Here is a 16,252-nt window from a genome sequence, read left to right as displayed (position 1 = left end):
GAACCATATCAGACAGCATTACCACGTTTGCTTCAACTACTAAAAATAATTTAGAAATTTCAAGAGAAGTAAGAAAGATTATATTTACCCGTACGTTTGCTTATCATATTCTTTCTTCCTTCCTGATGTTCCAGTTTCTTTTATCATCTCCCTTTTTTTTTTTTTTAAGATTTTATTTATTTGAGAGGGAGCGAGCAAGTGAGAGCACGAGCAGGGAGAGGGGCAGAGGGAGAAGCAGACTCCCCACTGAGCAGGGAGCCTGATGCAGGGCTCGATCCCAGGACTCTGGGATCATGACCTGAGCCGAAGGCAAACACTTAACCAAATGAGCCACCCAGGCGCCCTATCATCTCCCTTTTTTTAGTTAGATCTAAAGGCGATAGTATTCCTTCATCTGAGGATTTCCCCTTCATTCCTGAAGGATATTTTTACTGGGTGTAAGATTCAAGATTGGCAGTCCTTTTCTTCCAGGGCTCGAAAAACCATGTGCCATTTCCTCCAGCCTCCGTGGTTTTGGATGAGAAATCTGCTGTCATCCCAGGTCTTTCCCTCTAAGTCAGGTGTTCTTTTTCTTGGCTCTCAAGATCTTTTCTTTGTGTTTAGTTTTCAGAAGTTCAACTAAGATGAGTCTTGGCATGGATTTCCTTGGGTTTATATTGCTGGGATCCACTCAGCTTTCTGAATCTGTCATTTGGGGATTTTAGGCATCCAAAGTGAACACATGGACACAAATCTCTAGAACCTGCTTCCTGTAGCCATGCCTGGCAGAGTTAACCTGCGGGGCCCGGGTCACCCCTGGCCTGGGTGCAGGAGCAGATTCCACACCTTCTCCTGAGGCAGCTCAGGGCCCTGCCTTGGGATCCCCTCATCCCCTGGTGGGGCCATACTAGCATCCATGTGTTCTTGTTCAGCAGCTCATCCTTTCTGGAGGATTTCAACATACCCCAAGGAGGCTGGCTATTGAGACAGTAATGTCATACTTCACCAGCAACTCACAGATAAGCTCTCTTTCATGTCCTTCTAAGAGAAGATAACCTTGAACTCGTTGTTAACAGATACCTTCCCAAAGTTTGTCGGAGACAAATCCTGGTTATGAAGAATGTCCTGGTTCTGAAGGACATGTAGCTCATTCATGCCGCTCAACATTTTTAGTCCCTTTGTGATAAAATGTCTCACACCCACCTTTATGATTACTTGAAATTTCAAAGTAAATTAGATATGACCATGAAAAACACCAGCGATTTTGAACATGCAATTTTAACTCTCATGCCAGGGGCACAGCTTCCTAACCACCAGTTAAGAATTACAGCTCTTAGATATGCTAAATACCACTGTGGGCTGAGGAAGAGTCCACAGAACAAAATTATTTTGGTTCTCCAAGGGTTTGTACAAATTATACTTCGTGGGGGATATGGTATGTTACCGGAGAACTCCTCTGAGGAACAGCCTGGAGAAACTCATGGCAGGGTTCCCAGACAGATATAGGTCTTCACTGAATTATACTGTGTCCTCCTGAGGGCCAGAGGGAAAGGTTCTCTTGGATTCAAGTACTATGTGTGATTTTGTGGCTTCTGACCCATGAGTGGCTGCTCATCTTGACCACACTGGGAACCGCAGAACTGATCATCCTGTCGCTCTCTGCCTGGTTCTAAAGGGCCGAGCGTCATGCCCTGCCCTCGCAACGTACGCCTACTGAACTGTGAATATGACCCAGAGCACTGGCTTCATTTTGTATCTTCTCATTTCATTTTCCGCTTCATCCAATTTTTCCTCACGGCATCTTTTGCATTTGCTTTATTCTTTCCTACCAAGCATTCTCATGTAAGATGCCTTATCCCTTCTGGACCAGGGTGGGAGTATAAATAGTCTGAGCTTTCTACATGTTATCGAAAGAAAAGTAACATGATAATACGTGTAGGGAGTCAACTGGAACAGCTAAGTTCCCATGCCATGGCCTATGGCCAGTTTCTACGCTAAATGTTGTAATAAAAGCAGTGATAAAAAACATGTTCCCTGACCTGAAGGGATTGAAATGGGGAGAGAGAAAGATGAATTAACAATTAACTCTAACAAACGCCAGCTGAGATGAGCAGAGAATGGTGTAACAGAAATGTGCGGCACAGGCCACCGCCTGGCGCTCATCAGCTGTCCTGTCCCCATGTTGGAGCATCACCAGAGCACCACGCCTGCCCTGTCTACACTCATTACAACGTCCTGGAACCCCTATCACATCTCCCCTTGGCCACATCCTCTCTCGCCAGCTAACCCATGGGCCCTGGAGGACAGGCACCCGGCTCTCAGGCCTTGTTCCCAGAGTTGGGCAGAGGCCCTTGGACTCAGGCCTGGCACATCAAGTGCCAGGACATGACCAAAGGAAGCAGGCTAATGCCTCCAGAAAGTTCCAGGCAACCACGTATCAACAACTACACACGTTCCTCCATGAGGAAATGCCCTCTGGGAGAAAAAAGTTGTTAGCGATTATGTTCTCTGCCCTGGAAACGTCTAATAGCAGAAGGAGTTTTAGCAAACAGAGGCGCTACAACTCATCAGAAAATTGTGCGCCAATTATGAAGCCCAAAGAAACCAGGAAGATACTTCTAAGCAAAGAAAAATAAAATTATACTTGCACTATAACTACAACTCTGTTAAATATGTTTGCACGTGCAAGTGACTGGCAGGGAAACTATTAGTAGGGACGGTGAGATTCCGGGGATTCTCAACTTTTCTTCATTTAAAAATGATACTCACTGGGTTTTTTCATTGTTGTTGTTTGGTTTTGGTCTGAATGCAAATAATGTGTTTGTTGCAAAAAGTCTGAAAGATTCAGGAAAACAATAAAGAAAAAATAAGCACGGGTGCAATCCTCCTTCCTGCATGAGATAAGGACGACACGCTCTGGCGAACATCTCCTATGCTTTCGCTTGCTCATTTGCACGGAGTCATGCTCAGATTTTGGGAGCCAGGCAAGAGCAGGCACCTGACCCGGGACTTATGGAGCGAGGATGGGAAGAGGAAGAACAGACAGAGTGAGGGCAGACCTCGAGGGGCCGAGAGAGGTACGAGCACATACACACACAGCATCGTGAAAGACCAGAGGGGTGCACAGGGCTGATGGGAGGTGCGTGGAGGGCCATGCGGCCAAACTGGTCTAAGCAGCATCAAGGTCATCATCGAGCTCTGTGGACAGACAGCCTGCATCATGACTGGCCCCTGACCCACCCAAGCTCACTGGGAGAGGAAGGAACCTGAGGCTCATGTGCCCAACCCACAGGAAACGGAGGCAGAAGCAGGATTTGAACCCAGAGTCCACACCCTCCCCATCTATGCCACGAGGCTCTGAATGTCGCGTTCAGAGTCCAGGATCCCAACGAGCAGTAGTCAAGAAAAAGGACTGTTCGCACCACAGCCGGGCCTGGGCTGCGCACAGCCCAACCGCCCACGTACCATTCATGTTCCAAGTAAAGGCATCTCGAAGCTTCTGCCCGTCGATCTCCATGTCCAGCCGGATGGGGACAAGCACCTCAGGCTGGGATGCGTTCTCATGGATCACAGCTGGGTCGTGGTCATCAAAGCTGGAAGAGAAGTGGCAGCAAAGTCAGCAAGGGGTGTTGTGTGTCTCCACGCTCAGGGCCTCCCTCTCTGCGCTGCTGGTCACTGCGAACCTGGCCAGAGGGGAAAAGTCTACTTCTTATGGCAACTTGTCAACTAAGGGCTGAGCCAGCAGAGACGAGCCAACAGGGGTCCTGCGGCCACAAGGGCAGAGCTCCACACTTCAAGGGCACACAGGGAAGGGAGAGGGAGTTGCAGCCTTGGGTAGCGGGAGATGACCTTGACGTATCCCAAAGGAAAGGAGATTTAAGCCCCAAAGCAGGCCTAACTTTCACAGAAAACTGTAGGAAAGGAAGGGTATTTCCAGAAGAGGAAATACTTGAGCAAAAGCCAAGGGGCAGGAGCGGTGAGGAGCTGTTGAGGGAGCGAGAGCAAGAACACCGAAGGCGGGGTGCAGATTGGGAGGAGTGGGGGGAGCAGCGTGGAGGACGCAGAGAAGCTACAGGGTGTCCAGGTACCCAGGTACCCATGCTTCTCCACCTCAGGCTACGGAATCCAGCTTCTACCCTGAGGGAGCCCCAGGAGAACCCAGAGCAAGGCAGGTCATATCTGTATTGTAGGCAGACAAAGAGGGAACAGGTTGGGGTGGTGAGGCAGATGGGGGAATGCTGGAGGGTAAGGGGACCCTAAGGGTGTCTGTGGAATACGGACGGCTGAGACCTGCTCTCAGGAGGGGCACAGATAACAGACAAATAAATGAGGAAAACACACTGTATGCCAGACACCAATGCTCTGGAAAGCATGGACAGGGAAAGGGAAAGGAGTGGCCATTCTAAAGAGGGGGAAGCAGCTCTGGGAAAGGGACATTCAAATAGTGACGGGAAGGAAGAGGGAGAAGGGGTTCGGCCATGCAGACGGTGGCAAGGAGTGAGCTCTCAGCAGAGGGAACTCCAAGGGCAGAAGCTTCTGGGTGGCTCTCAAAGCAGCGTGGAGGCTCATGGGCCTGAGGGTGAGTGAGGGTGGCAAGAGAAGAAGCCAGAGAGCGGTGGCCGCTATGAGGACTCCCTGGCGGACACGTGACAGGGTATCTGGAAGACCTGCGACAGGAGTGGTGCCATCTGCCCTGGGCAAGGGGGCCCACACCTGAGTGGGGGCTGGCCAAGGGCGGTCCAATTCCAAACATTTGGCACGTTGAGAAGGAAGAAATCTGCTGAGACTAGCTCTGTGGCATGAGAAGGAGGAAGTTCTGGGGTTTCATCCTGAGTGCAGGAAGGATGGGATTACTGTGTCCTGGGTTGGACAAGTCTGCAAGCAGTGTGTGACGGACACCCGAGGACAGCATGTAGGGGTGAGGCTGGGCTGCAGAGATGAAAGTGGAAACTTGAAAAAATGCCTCCCAAAAGATATCCAGTGCTAATCCCTAAAACCTGTGACCATTATATGGCAAAAGGCGGGGGAGGGAACTTTGCAAATGTAATTAAGGGTCTTAAGAGAAGATTCCGCAAGTAACCCTAAATCACATCACAAGCGTCCTTTTAAGAGAAGACAGGGCACAATTTCACATACACAGAGGAGGAGGCCCTGTGACCCGCTGAGACACAAACTGTTGATGCACCCACAAGCCCAGGAATGCTGGCAGCAACCAGAGGCCAGAAGAGGCAGGAACAGCTTCCCCCCGCGAGCCTCCAGAGGGAGTGGGGTCCAGCCAACACCTTGATTTTGCTGCACTGAAACTCTTGCCCCCAGAACCATAAGAAATAGATTTGTGTTGTTTTAAGCCACCCAGCTTGCGGTGATGTGCTCCAGCAGCCACAGGGAACTAACAGTAGGGATGTCAGGGGGATGGCATCTCAAACCACAAGATCCAAGGGCTGCACCTTCAGGAGCACCCACTGGAGGCGCTGGGGACACAGGAGAGAGCAGCGAGACTAAAGCAGGCAGAGCCCGGGGCTGGAGTAAGCTGGAGACTGGCTGTCCCAGAAGCCGAAGGGACAGTTTCAAGAAGGCAGCATAGTGTTTTAGGGAACACAAGGTCAAGGCAGAGGGAAGAAGCTAAAACTGAGGTGGAATCCGTGGGGGGGTGAGGCATGCTCACCACAGAGGGAAGGTTCTCTTCTTGTCCCGGCCCATGCGGTTCCTGTTGATGGTCGTGGAGCAGGGCACAGCATCCAGATGGTGGGAGCTGTTGGGCAGGGTGGGCACCCACTGGCTGTTCCTCTTGGCTTTCTGTTCCCTGGGGAGACACGAGAAATGCCCCTGCTCAGTCTAGGAACCCACTACTGACCATCAGCCTCCAAGTCATGGTCAGTGGACACCCACTGCACCCCTGCCAGGCTCCAGGACCCCGTGGGGACCCCTAAGCACCCTGGATTCTGCACGTGTCTACTCCTGAGGCTCCCACTGGCACCCATTCAGAGGCACCCGTGCTAGGGGAAGGGTGCAGAGGGGCTTCAGACATAGCAGAACAGTGCCCAGCCCAGCACACGAGTCGCAGTATAACACGGTATGTGCTAGGCATGACTCCATGGAAGCATTATCCCCTCTGCAGGGAATGTACATGAGGAGGAGGCTTCCCAGGGGAGCAGACCCTGGAGTGGAGCCTTACGCACTGAGTTGGGGCTCACTGGGAGTGGGGGGTAGGGCATTTCCAGAAGCGCACAGGTGGCAGGAGAGAGGAAGCTTGGATAGGTTGTGGGCTTGGCTGGGGCTGGAGAGGCGGGACAAGGAGAGGGTCCCAATCCCAGGGGCTGGCATGCTCCATGAGAACTGACTGCACTCGGCAGGCGGCTAGGAGTCCCCGAGGAGTTTGAAGAAGGGAGAGACAAGATCAGACTATTCTTTTAGGTACACAGGCCAGCTTGAGATGGACAAGGCAACGCTTCTGGCTTCCAGGTTTCCAGACCAGTAGGGCTGATGAGAAGCTGTGTTAGTGAAAACTTTCTAGAAAGTGAGGCTCAAAGTAATTCAAGTAGCATACCATAAAAGGGCTCACTCTTCTCTGCAAATTACAGGTTCCTCTTACTACCAGGAAAATACCAAAAGGCTGTTTTAAACCGAGGCTCCAGGGCTGGGCTGGGTTGAAAGACAAGTGCTCGGGTTCCCACTATGCCCTGTGTTATCACTTTATCATCCTCAGGGCCACCTTCCCTGGTGAGTCTGAGCAATGTGAGGGCAGCGTTGACTGTGTGTCATTTGCTTTTATATCCCCAACACCCGTACCACATCTCCTTCAATAACTGTGGGCTACCGTTCAGAGAACGTGACAGCAACTGCGCGATTTCCCTCCCATCACTGTCCCCAAGGAGGGGCGGGGAGACGCGGCTAGCAGCCCTTCTCTCCATGGGGTGGTGGAAGGCAGAAGCAGTGGCCATGACCTGCCGGGCCCCAGGCCCTCTGACTCTTTCCTTTTCTAAAGCTGGGACCACCTTCGTCTCCCATGCTATAGTTCCAGAACGCCCCTTTTCTAAGGGTGGGGCAGGGAGAGATGTACAGTACCAAACTCGGCTGGGACTCTCTCAAGTCCCCCGTACCCACGTCTTACTCTCATCTGATGACCGGCCTTACCACATACCAGAGGCCCAGGAGAAGGAGGAACGTGGAACTAATTCGGGCAGGGCTTACAGGACAGCAAGGCTGGGGTCCCCTACCACAGTCCATCTGGGCCAGTGGTTTCGAATCTTGGCTACACAGACTCATGTTAAGAGTGCAAAATTTCTGGTAGGAAATCTCTGAGCCTGAGGAAGGCCCAGGAATACAAGTTCTTTACAACTTCCCTGGGCAATGCTGGTGCAGCGGGGCCTGTATTTGGGAACCTCAGGTCAAGACCACCACCTCTTTCCTGAGGCTCCTAGAGCTGGCATCGAGGCTTCCCCTCTGCCAGAAAAATGCTGCCTTATCTCAGCAGAGATCTCGCTCATTCCCAGGCCTGGGCGGCTCAGCCACGCCCCTCTGTCAGGTAGCTGTCTCAAGCAGCGTGCAAATCCTGTCCCAGACACAGTGAGGGAGCCAGACACTGAATCCGAGAATCTGGCGGGATTTGACCCTTCTTCTGCTACACGCAGGTCTGCCCAAGAGGGGATATCCAGCCTCTGCCCTACCTTTCCAGTGACGAGGAGGGGGGGTGCCAGTCCTCCTGTGGAGCTGACTGGGCAGTGGGAAGGCACTTCCTGAGCACAGGGCCCGAGGAAAGCAGCTTCACTCAACCTCTACCCCCAACCCTCCCGGCAGTTTTATTTATTTTTTTTAAGTAGGCCATGTCCAGCAAGGAGCCCAATGCGGGGCTGGAACTCCCGACCCTGAGATCTAGCCCTGAGCTGAGACCAAGAGTTGGCCACTTAACCGATGAAGCCACTCAGGTGCCTGCCTCCCAGTAGTTTTGGGCTCTGGGGTAACTACAATACTCTATTCCCTCAGCTGTTCCTCACGTGACACAATCTTCAAGAAGTGTTTACTGCCCCATAAAAGGTTCCTGGCTGACATGTGCAGACTTGAAAGCCCCAGCCATATGTACATGATTTCCTTCTGCCACTTCCCTAGGAAAGTCTAGCCGTCCTTATGTTCTTACCACATCCCTCGGGGAAAGAGGAATCTGCAGAGCACACATCTCTAACACTGGCCAGGTGGGGTGTGTCACCTTTAGGTGGGGGTGGGGGGAGGATTATAAAAACGACCCAATAGTAAAGTTGAAAGACAATCTGGAAAGAAATGATTTTTCCATAACCACATCACTCAAAACAATAAGCCTCCTTCCCCCCACCCTCAGTGTCCCCAGGGTTTTGTGCATCTAAATGCATGTGTTCTTGAGAGCTGAGAGGGTAACGGAGGTATCCTGCACAGCTCACTAACGCGAACCATGTTTCTGGTTGCCGCAGAGTCTAATTAACTATGACCTAAACAGTTACCTATGTCCCAGTCTATCTGGTTCGAGGATATAGTCTCTCCTGGTCTATAGCCTAGTCTGTCACACCCTAGTCTACTCAGCTGGCTGCACGTTCTCTCACTCAAGCCTCTCCCTAAGGCTGGATGCTCAAGTGGCTCCATACTGTCCGTCATTACTCAGGATGCTACCAAGTGCCTCTTGGTGCATATGATGATTTCTGCTGGTGGTGGTGGCCTTTTAAATTATTTGTCTGAGACACATTCCCAGGGGTGACATTAATGGGCCAGAGAACAAAAACAGGTTGGTGTCATCACCATGGCCTTGTACAAAGCCTCTGCAGGGTGCCTGAGTGCGCCAGCTCTATCCTACCTTCCCCAATTCTTTGTCGCTAGTCATTTATTTTCTTTTACTTTGAATTCTTAACATCACACAAGGCCAAACATCGTCTCCTCTATTTGTTTACTCCATGTGCTTCCAGGGGGGCCCACTCTTTACCTATTTAGCTACCGGGGTATCCAGGTTTCTCTTATAAATGTGAATGTGTAAAAACCAAATAAAACTACCTATGAAAATGAAAAAATTAAAAAATTAAAAAATAAATCTGAATGAACAGACTCTATAATGTAACCACCCTCCAATTACTTACCTAATTATTACTGTAAATACTCTTTCAAAGGTTCTAAGCTTCTATATTAAAATCTATCATTCGAGGCGCCTGGGTGGCTCAGTCGTTAAGCGTCTGCCTTCGGCTCAGGTCATGATCCCAGGGTCCTGGGATCGAGCCCCGCATCGGGCTCCCTGCTCGGCGGGAAGCCTGCTTCTCCCTCTCCCACTCCCCCTGCTTGTGTTCCTGCTCTCGCTATCTCTCTGTCAAATAAATAAATAAAATCTTAAAAAAAAAAATCTATCATTCACAGGCACCTGGGTGGCTCAGTCGGTTGAGCATCCAACTCTTGGTTTCCGCTCAGGTCATGATCTCGGGGTCATGGGGTTGAGTCCCCCTGCGCTCAGCACGGAGTATGCTTGAGATTCTCTCCCTCCCTCTCCCGCCTCCCACAAGGCTTGCACATGCGTGCTCTGTCTCTCTAAAATAAAAGAATAAATAAATCTTAAAAGCTATTGTTCGTTTCTTTTGTGAATTTATCTGGGCCACTCATTTTTCGAACAGATTAGTCCCACTTTCAAAGCATTCCTAATGACTTTCCAGAACCCAAGACTTGGCTTATGTTTCTTAGAAATTCCAAAGATACAGAAGAAACTTGGAAACCTGGCTAAGACAATTTGTAAGCACAGTGGGTGAAGTGTTTAAAAGTATTTTGGTTCAGAGGTGCTTGGGTGGAGCAGTCAGTCAAGCTTCTGACTCCTGGTTTCGGCTCAGGTCGTGATCTCGGGTCCTGAGATCGAGCCCGGCATCCGCCTCCAAGCTCAGAGGGAAGTCTGCTTAAAAAAGACTCTCTCTCCTTCTCCCTCTGCCCCACCCCACGCCCTGCATGTGCACGTGCACACTTGTGCGCGCACTCTCTCTCATTCTCAAATAAATACACCTTTGAAAGTATTTCAGTTCAACTGAATCGCAATCAGTTCTAGAGTATGAGAAAAATACCTGCGGCTGTCTCCCGAGAGCATGCCCCGGCCGGGGGTGTACTACCTGAGGTAGGTGGGCGGCTCCGTGCTGATGGACACCGCCTTGTACTTCTCGTCGTTGCCGTCCAGAATCTCTTCCACCTCTGAGGCTTTTAACAGCGTCACGCTGGTGGCCAGGGTCGTGTACCCGTGATCTGCAAGCAGAGATGCCGCTGCGGTCACCCTGCTGGCGGGGCAGCGAGGAGCGACAGCCAGTGGATGCAGCACATCGAGGTCCTCACATGCACGAGGAGGGAAAAGCAGGTGTCAACCTTACTACTGCTAAATGCTGGCCTCTTCCAAAAGGGCAATCTGGACGGAGTGCTTTCAGGGTCCTACTGAAGAAGCACTCCCAGAGGACTGACTCATGCTAATTTGTGCCAGGAGCACCGGCTCGGGGCACAGAGGAAGCGCCCGGGGCGGCAGCAGCCACGGCACAGCACAGCCAACAGGTCCTCTGGGCGGGGTGGGAAGGAGGCTCCAGAGTAATACCACCAGTGGGAAGAGGTCTGACACCACGGCAATCCACGACACGAAGCAAAGTGGAGAGATGGAATGAAAGATGAAAAATACTTTTCTTTTAAAACAAGAGCCCAGAGAGTTAGAAAGAGCTGCTTCACACCGAACGTCAATTTCCGGCCCTGTGCCAGTCAACGCACGCCGTCTGGGAAGCAGGACAGGTTCTAGGCAGCTCGACCCATAGCTCTTCTAGGGAACCTTGGTCAAGAGCTGCTACCTGTCTGCGCATCCAGCCTGGCTTCTCCTGGAGAAACAAATCGGTTATGGGGAACGTGTCTCCAAAGCACAAGGCAGAAGAGCCACTGAGACTTCACTTGAGGCTTGCGGGGGTGAAAGCAAAGCTAGGAACTCACTGCGTTAGTGACTGGTGCTCCACTTGGGGGGGCGGGGGGGCAGAGGGAGGACAAAAAAGGAGACTTTTTAAAGCAAGTGAGTGACAATGTTATAGCAGCACATAAAAAAAGAAGCTCCGGCTCCTGCATTAAAAGAACCACTACTTTGCCCACAGTGGACAAGACCACAGCAGTACCTACAGACACAACCAAACAGGACAGGCGGACGTGCGCGCACGCGCGTCCACACACAGACACACACACACACAGACACACACACACACACACGCATGCACAGCTTCAGGCAGAGTCTTCACCCAGGCCTGGGCAGCTCTCTATAAGGCGCCACTGCCAAGCGGAAGCAGTTTCGCCACCTGCCAAACGCCACGCCGCGTCCAACCCGAAAGGTAAGGGGAGACGCTCCCGTCGGAGCCCTCCAAGCGTCTGCAGAGCATCTTCTGGGCCTGCGCAGAGCTGCCGCTGCCAAAGCCCACTCAGCTCTCGAGTGTCGGGCAGTTCAGCCAGCGAGCCCCAGGCACACCTCAGTCACACCGAGCAGGGACATGCACATGAGCACTAGCACGCTGGTCGTCAGAATGAGGTGCTACGGGATGGATGTGCTCTGGGAAGCGAAGCGGTGAAAGCCCCAGAGGGGAGTGGGAGCTGGGGCCACCACCCGCCGCTCGGGCTGCATGGAGGGTGACTATGGCGACAAGCCCACGGCAGATGGCAGAGCATCACAGCATTCCTAAAACGTTTTGAGACCAACATGTCTTCACAGCACCCACTCGTGTCCCGGCCCCACCGCCCTCATGGCCCCGCCGCCCTCACGCCCCCGCTGGCCCTGCTGAAAATACCTGACAAGGGACCACCAGCTCCCTGGAGCCGCTTTCTCGCCTGAGCTGCGCGGCGAGCTCCGGGGCGACCCTGCCCCTCGGATGCTCCCTGCCACACTAAGGTCACGGCTGCAGTGAAGACACTCTGGAGTGAAAACGTTTTATCTTCATGACATAAGCGAGTGGTTTTGAAACAGGTTTACAAACCCTCGTGAAGACGCACCCTTAGTGTTAGGTTTTGTTTTTTTACCATGTGACGATGCAACTATTTTCTTCCTCTCTTCCACAGTGGCTAGTCGCCTCCAGAGCGAGGGGTATCTCTTGTACAGAGAACCTCGGAACATACGGAGGTAGTTTCCCACCTATGAGTAAAGCAAGAAGGCTCATTATGAGGGTGATGTCTCGACACAGAAAGAGAGGGTTGTGGTGCAGAGGCTCTGCCCGACTGAGTGACAAGCAGAACACGAGTTAGCCTCCGGGCACCAGGCTTTCTGCAGCCATAAAAACACATTCTGCTGACATCGAGGGTTCAACAGCAGTGCACATCTGGCCCACATCTGCCCCTCTAGGCAGGGGCCATAACATCTGCATCCTGACGACAGGACCAAGTTCTGAAAGGCCTGACCAGACGCTTCTGAGGCAGGCCCCCAGAGCTCACTGAGAAGCTCGTGATGATTTTGATTTTAGACTAAGGATCCCGGGCCCTTTCCAGAAATGTAAGGCCTCTTTGACTTTCTTTTATCTTAAGAATAGACTTTGATATTTTTATGATGTAATAAACACCAAAAAGGTCTTTTAATTTTAGACAGATGCAGGATAATTTTCCCCATAGCCCCTGTTGGCTTTGTTTAGTAACAAAACTCAAACCAGGAACACCAAAGGAATTTTCCAAAGAGTTTAAAAAGCACTTACTGGCAATCAGCATATTGCTATATAAATCACTGCTGCCCCAAACAACTGCTTCAGTTTGTCTGTACCGGATACTCAAAGTATGACTTCCTTAATGAAAAGAAATCTAGTCTCCAAGTTTTTGTCAAGAAACTCAACTACTGGGGCACCTGGGTGGCTCAGTCGTTAAGTGTCTGCCTTCGGCTCAGGTCGTGGTCCCAGGGTCCTGGGATCGAGCCCCACATCGGGCTCCCTGCTCAGCAGGAGGCCTGCTTTCCCTTCTCCCACTCCCCCTGCTTGTGTTCCCTCTCTCTGTCAAATAAATAAATAACATCTTAAAAAAAAAAAAAAAACTCGATTATTTCACAGACAGTGACCACTTGGGTCCCCTGGAAGGGGACAGTCAGTAGACCGAGTGCCATGTGTGGCTCCACCTAGGGCCACAAAGCACAGCCCTTTTCTGGGTCTCCTCACTCATCCGTCAAACATGCAGCAACTCTGAACTTTGCCCCATGGAGACCATTTCTATTATTCTTCCCATTTACCTACCCAGCACAATATTATTTGTTAAATTAGAATGGGTTTCTCCCTTTTTCATGAATCAAAGATTTTTATGATCGACAACCAGGGCTGCTGAACTGCCTGACAGAAGAGTGGCCACAGCGAGTTGCTCATTCTCCACACAGAAGGCACAGACCCCTCTCTGCATTATTTGGCTTGAGTACCATTATCATCCAAGGGCAAATGGATAGTTTCCACTAGGTTTTTGGAAAGAAATTGACAACAATGCCCCCCACCATTACCTCGCAGGTCCTGTAGGGCTCCAGGACACCTAGATCCTTCCCAAGACCCCTTTGGAACTTGGGAGACCAGGACTTGCCTTCCTGGCTTTCCCCTAAACCGGCCTTCACCCTCTCTTGACGCCAAGTGTCCCAAACATAATATGACGGTTGGGGCGCCTGGGTGGCGCAGTCGGTTAAGCATCCGACTCCTGGTTTCGGCTCAGGTCAGGATCTCAGAGTCGTGAGATCAAGTCCCGAGTCCGGCTCCATGCTGAGCAGGGAGTCTGCTTGAGATTCTCTCTTCCTCTCCCTCTGCACCTTCCACTCTGCTCGTGCTCTCTCTCTAAAATAAGTAAATAAATCTTAAAAAAAAAACAACGAAGGTGTGAACCTGGGGATTTCTTAGGGTGCTCTCAGCTCTGTGACTCTGGCTTGGTGAACGCAGACGGCAGGAGAACAGGGACACACACGTTTGTTGCAACTGCAGATGCCTCCCCAGAGCCGCTCCACAGACGAGGAATGGCAGCCCTGGGGCTGTTACTGTGGCTGACCCAACCTCTCTGAATATGGTGTCTGTTTTCCAAGGGGAAGGGGCCCAGAGGCCTTCTACCCAATGCTGTGACAGGAGTTACTGGTTATCAATAGTCAGCCTCCTGATCTTGAATCCTTTGCAGACCTCCAGAGATCTGACAACTGTTCAGCCCGGCCCAAGAGAGCAGATGCCTCTCCCCTCGCCCATCTAGGTTCTAAAGACTGGGTCTCAGGACGATTCTCACTCAACAGGGTTGAAAAAGAAGCCTACAATTAGCCTTCCAGAAACTAAGAGGTGTTATGGGTAAGATCTTAGAGACCATCGAGTCTAAGCATCTCACATACATGAGAAAAGTGAGGAGGCAGAGCAGGGCTGGAACCAGGCCTCCTTCTTCCCATCTCTCAATATACTCCACCTAATAACTGAAAGCTTGCTTTTCAAGGAGCATCCACTCAGAGTCAAGGCCAAACTGAGTGCTTTTCCTGTCCATTAGATCAGATAAGGGCTTCTTTAAATAATGTGCCCAATATCAAAGGAAACTCCTCAAATGCCCTGTATCCTGCATTTAGGCGCTTCCTACAGGTCACTGAGCTGTGGCACACAGACAGGCATGGACTCCGCTTCCCTGCTATGTCTGAAGAACAGCACTGATGTGATAATGTGAAAAACTGATTTATAAATCCTGCCCTTTTTGTTTTATAAAAGTTGCTGAAAAATGGACAATAAACTCCTGATGCTACTGACGATACTGGTCTCCTAACCTGATACAATTGTAACAAGCCAGGAATCACAGGGTATCCTGAAAGCCTCAGTGTGACCATCATGAGGCTCCATTCATTCATGCTATGTTCAATCGCAAAGGAAAAAATCCCCCATTATTTTAAAAACGGGAATGAAATGTTGGCATATGATACTGAACACTGCTACAAGGAGAAACAACCCTGGGCGTCTTGTAACTGCTTTAGCTCTCCAGGATTGGCACTTAACTCATTACCCAGGAAAGACTCTACAGCTTGGGTATTTGCACATCTGAACTGCATATCCCCAATTTAAAAAAAAAAAAAGGAATATACACTAGCTTGGGATTACCTTTGGATCAAACAGGGCTAGTTTGAGGTAATCTAGAAAAAAGCTTAGTTTTTAGTACAAACTCCCACAGAAAGACCAACTGTAGGGTTTTCCTAAAGTCAGCTGTCCAGCTGATTCAAAAAAATGCTGTCACTTCTGGTTCAGAATTGAAAATATTTAGAATCTCTCCCTCAAAATTCAGAGTAAGTTCAGGATAGTCCAAGTGTCAATTTCTTCTGAACTGCTGATTGATCTAGCTCAGGGACTGGGGCCTTATCTACGCAAAAGCAAGCATCCTCCTCCTTATTTCCTCACTGGTAAATAGAAATAACCAACACAGTGAGGGATGAGACGTCAGTAAGCCCCCGTTTCCAACCTGCGATTTCAGGATCCCAGATGTAGCAATAGAAGAGGGGTGCATGGGAAGCTTTCAAAATCTCTCCCCCAGGCGCTCCAGGGGCTAACCGAAACATCCTGTTTCTCGGCGGCTGCCTGGAGTTGTACCAACTCAGGGCGGAACCAGCGGCTCCTCGCGCTGCCCTAAGCCCTGGCAGCGAACAGAGTAAGCAAACCCTGAACACGGAGGTGCGCGGGGCGGAGCCAGACAGGCCCCGCCCCGCCCCTTCCTACAACCCCGCGCGCGCGCCCGCCCGCCCGCGGCGATGAATGGAGACGCGCGTTCCCGGCGCACAGACCCGCCCCGAGGCTGCCGCGGGGTCGGAGCCGGAGGGCGAAGACGCGCCGCGGGCTACCTCAGAGCCGATCATGTAGAACTCGCCGTCGTCCTCCAGCTGGAACTTGACGGGCTTCTGCCCGAAGGTCTTGCTCAGCGCCATCATCATCATTGCGGCGGCGGAGGCGGGCGGCCGGGGCCGGGCTGCGAGGGATCGAGAGGACTGAGGAGGAGCCGCGGCGTGCCGAGCTGAGGAGAGCCGAGGCCGGGAGGCGACGGGCGGGCCGATCCGGTGCTCGTGCCGCCGCCGGGGTCCTCAGCCGCCGCCGCAAACGACGACCAGGCCGCTGTCAGCGCGCATGCGCGGGGCGTTGACGCTGACGCGCGCGCCGCCGCCGCCGCCGCCCAAACAAAAGGCCGGGGCGCGCCTCTTCGGGCCCTTTAAAGGAACCACGACCGTTTCTTTTCCAGGCTGCTTCCCAAGTGGAGGTACCGGGCAGAACTTCTCACGGACAGAAATAGCAACTGAGGCCCTGGCTCAAGCGGTGGTTTTCCCAGCCTCACAGCTGGA

General features: G+C 51.6%; 1 protein-coding gene across 3 annotated transcripts in view; it reads right to left on the bottom strand.

The window, feature by feature from the left end:
* Window positions 1-16,017, bottom strand: part of SMARCB1 (SWI/SNF related BAF chromatin remodeling complex subunit B1) — a 35,775-nt gene extending 19,758 nt beyond the window's left edge. For 2 of the 3 annotated variants that reach the window (XM_036076489.2, XM_078060702.1), the window contains exons 1-5: window positions 15,761-16,017; window positions 11,962-12,100; window positions 10,077-10,206; window positions 5,645-5,782; window positions 3,445-3,572 (exon numbers count right to left, since the gene is read on the bottom strand). In XM_036076489.2, coding sequence (XP_035932382.1) covers window positions 3,445-3,572; window positions 5,645-5,782; window positions 10,077-10,206; window positions 11,962-12,100; window positions 15,761-15,853 — 628 coding nt within the window. In that variant the 5' untranslated portion in view covers window positions 15,854-16,017. The remainder of the gene's footprint in view (window positions 1-3,444; window positions 3,573-5,644; window positions 5,783-10,076; window positions 10,207-11,961; window positions 12,101-15,760) is intronic. The other variant, XM_036076490.2, reaches the window with a different exon arrangement.
* Window positions 16,018-16,252: the final 235 nt, after the last annotated feature.

The sequence above is a fragment of the Halichoerus grypus genome, chromosome 13 (assembly GCF_964656455.1).
Source record: "Halichoerus grypus chromosome 13, mHalGry1.hap1.1, whole genome shotgun sequence".
Lineage (NCBI taxonomy): Eukaryota > Metazoa > Chordata > Mammalia > Carnivora > Phocidae > Halichoerus > Halichoerus grypus.
This window is presented reverse-complemented; position numbering and strand designations above follow the sequence as displayed.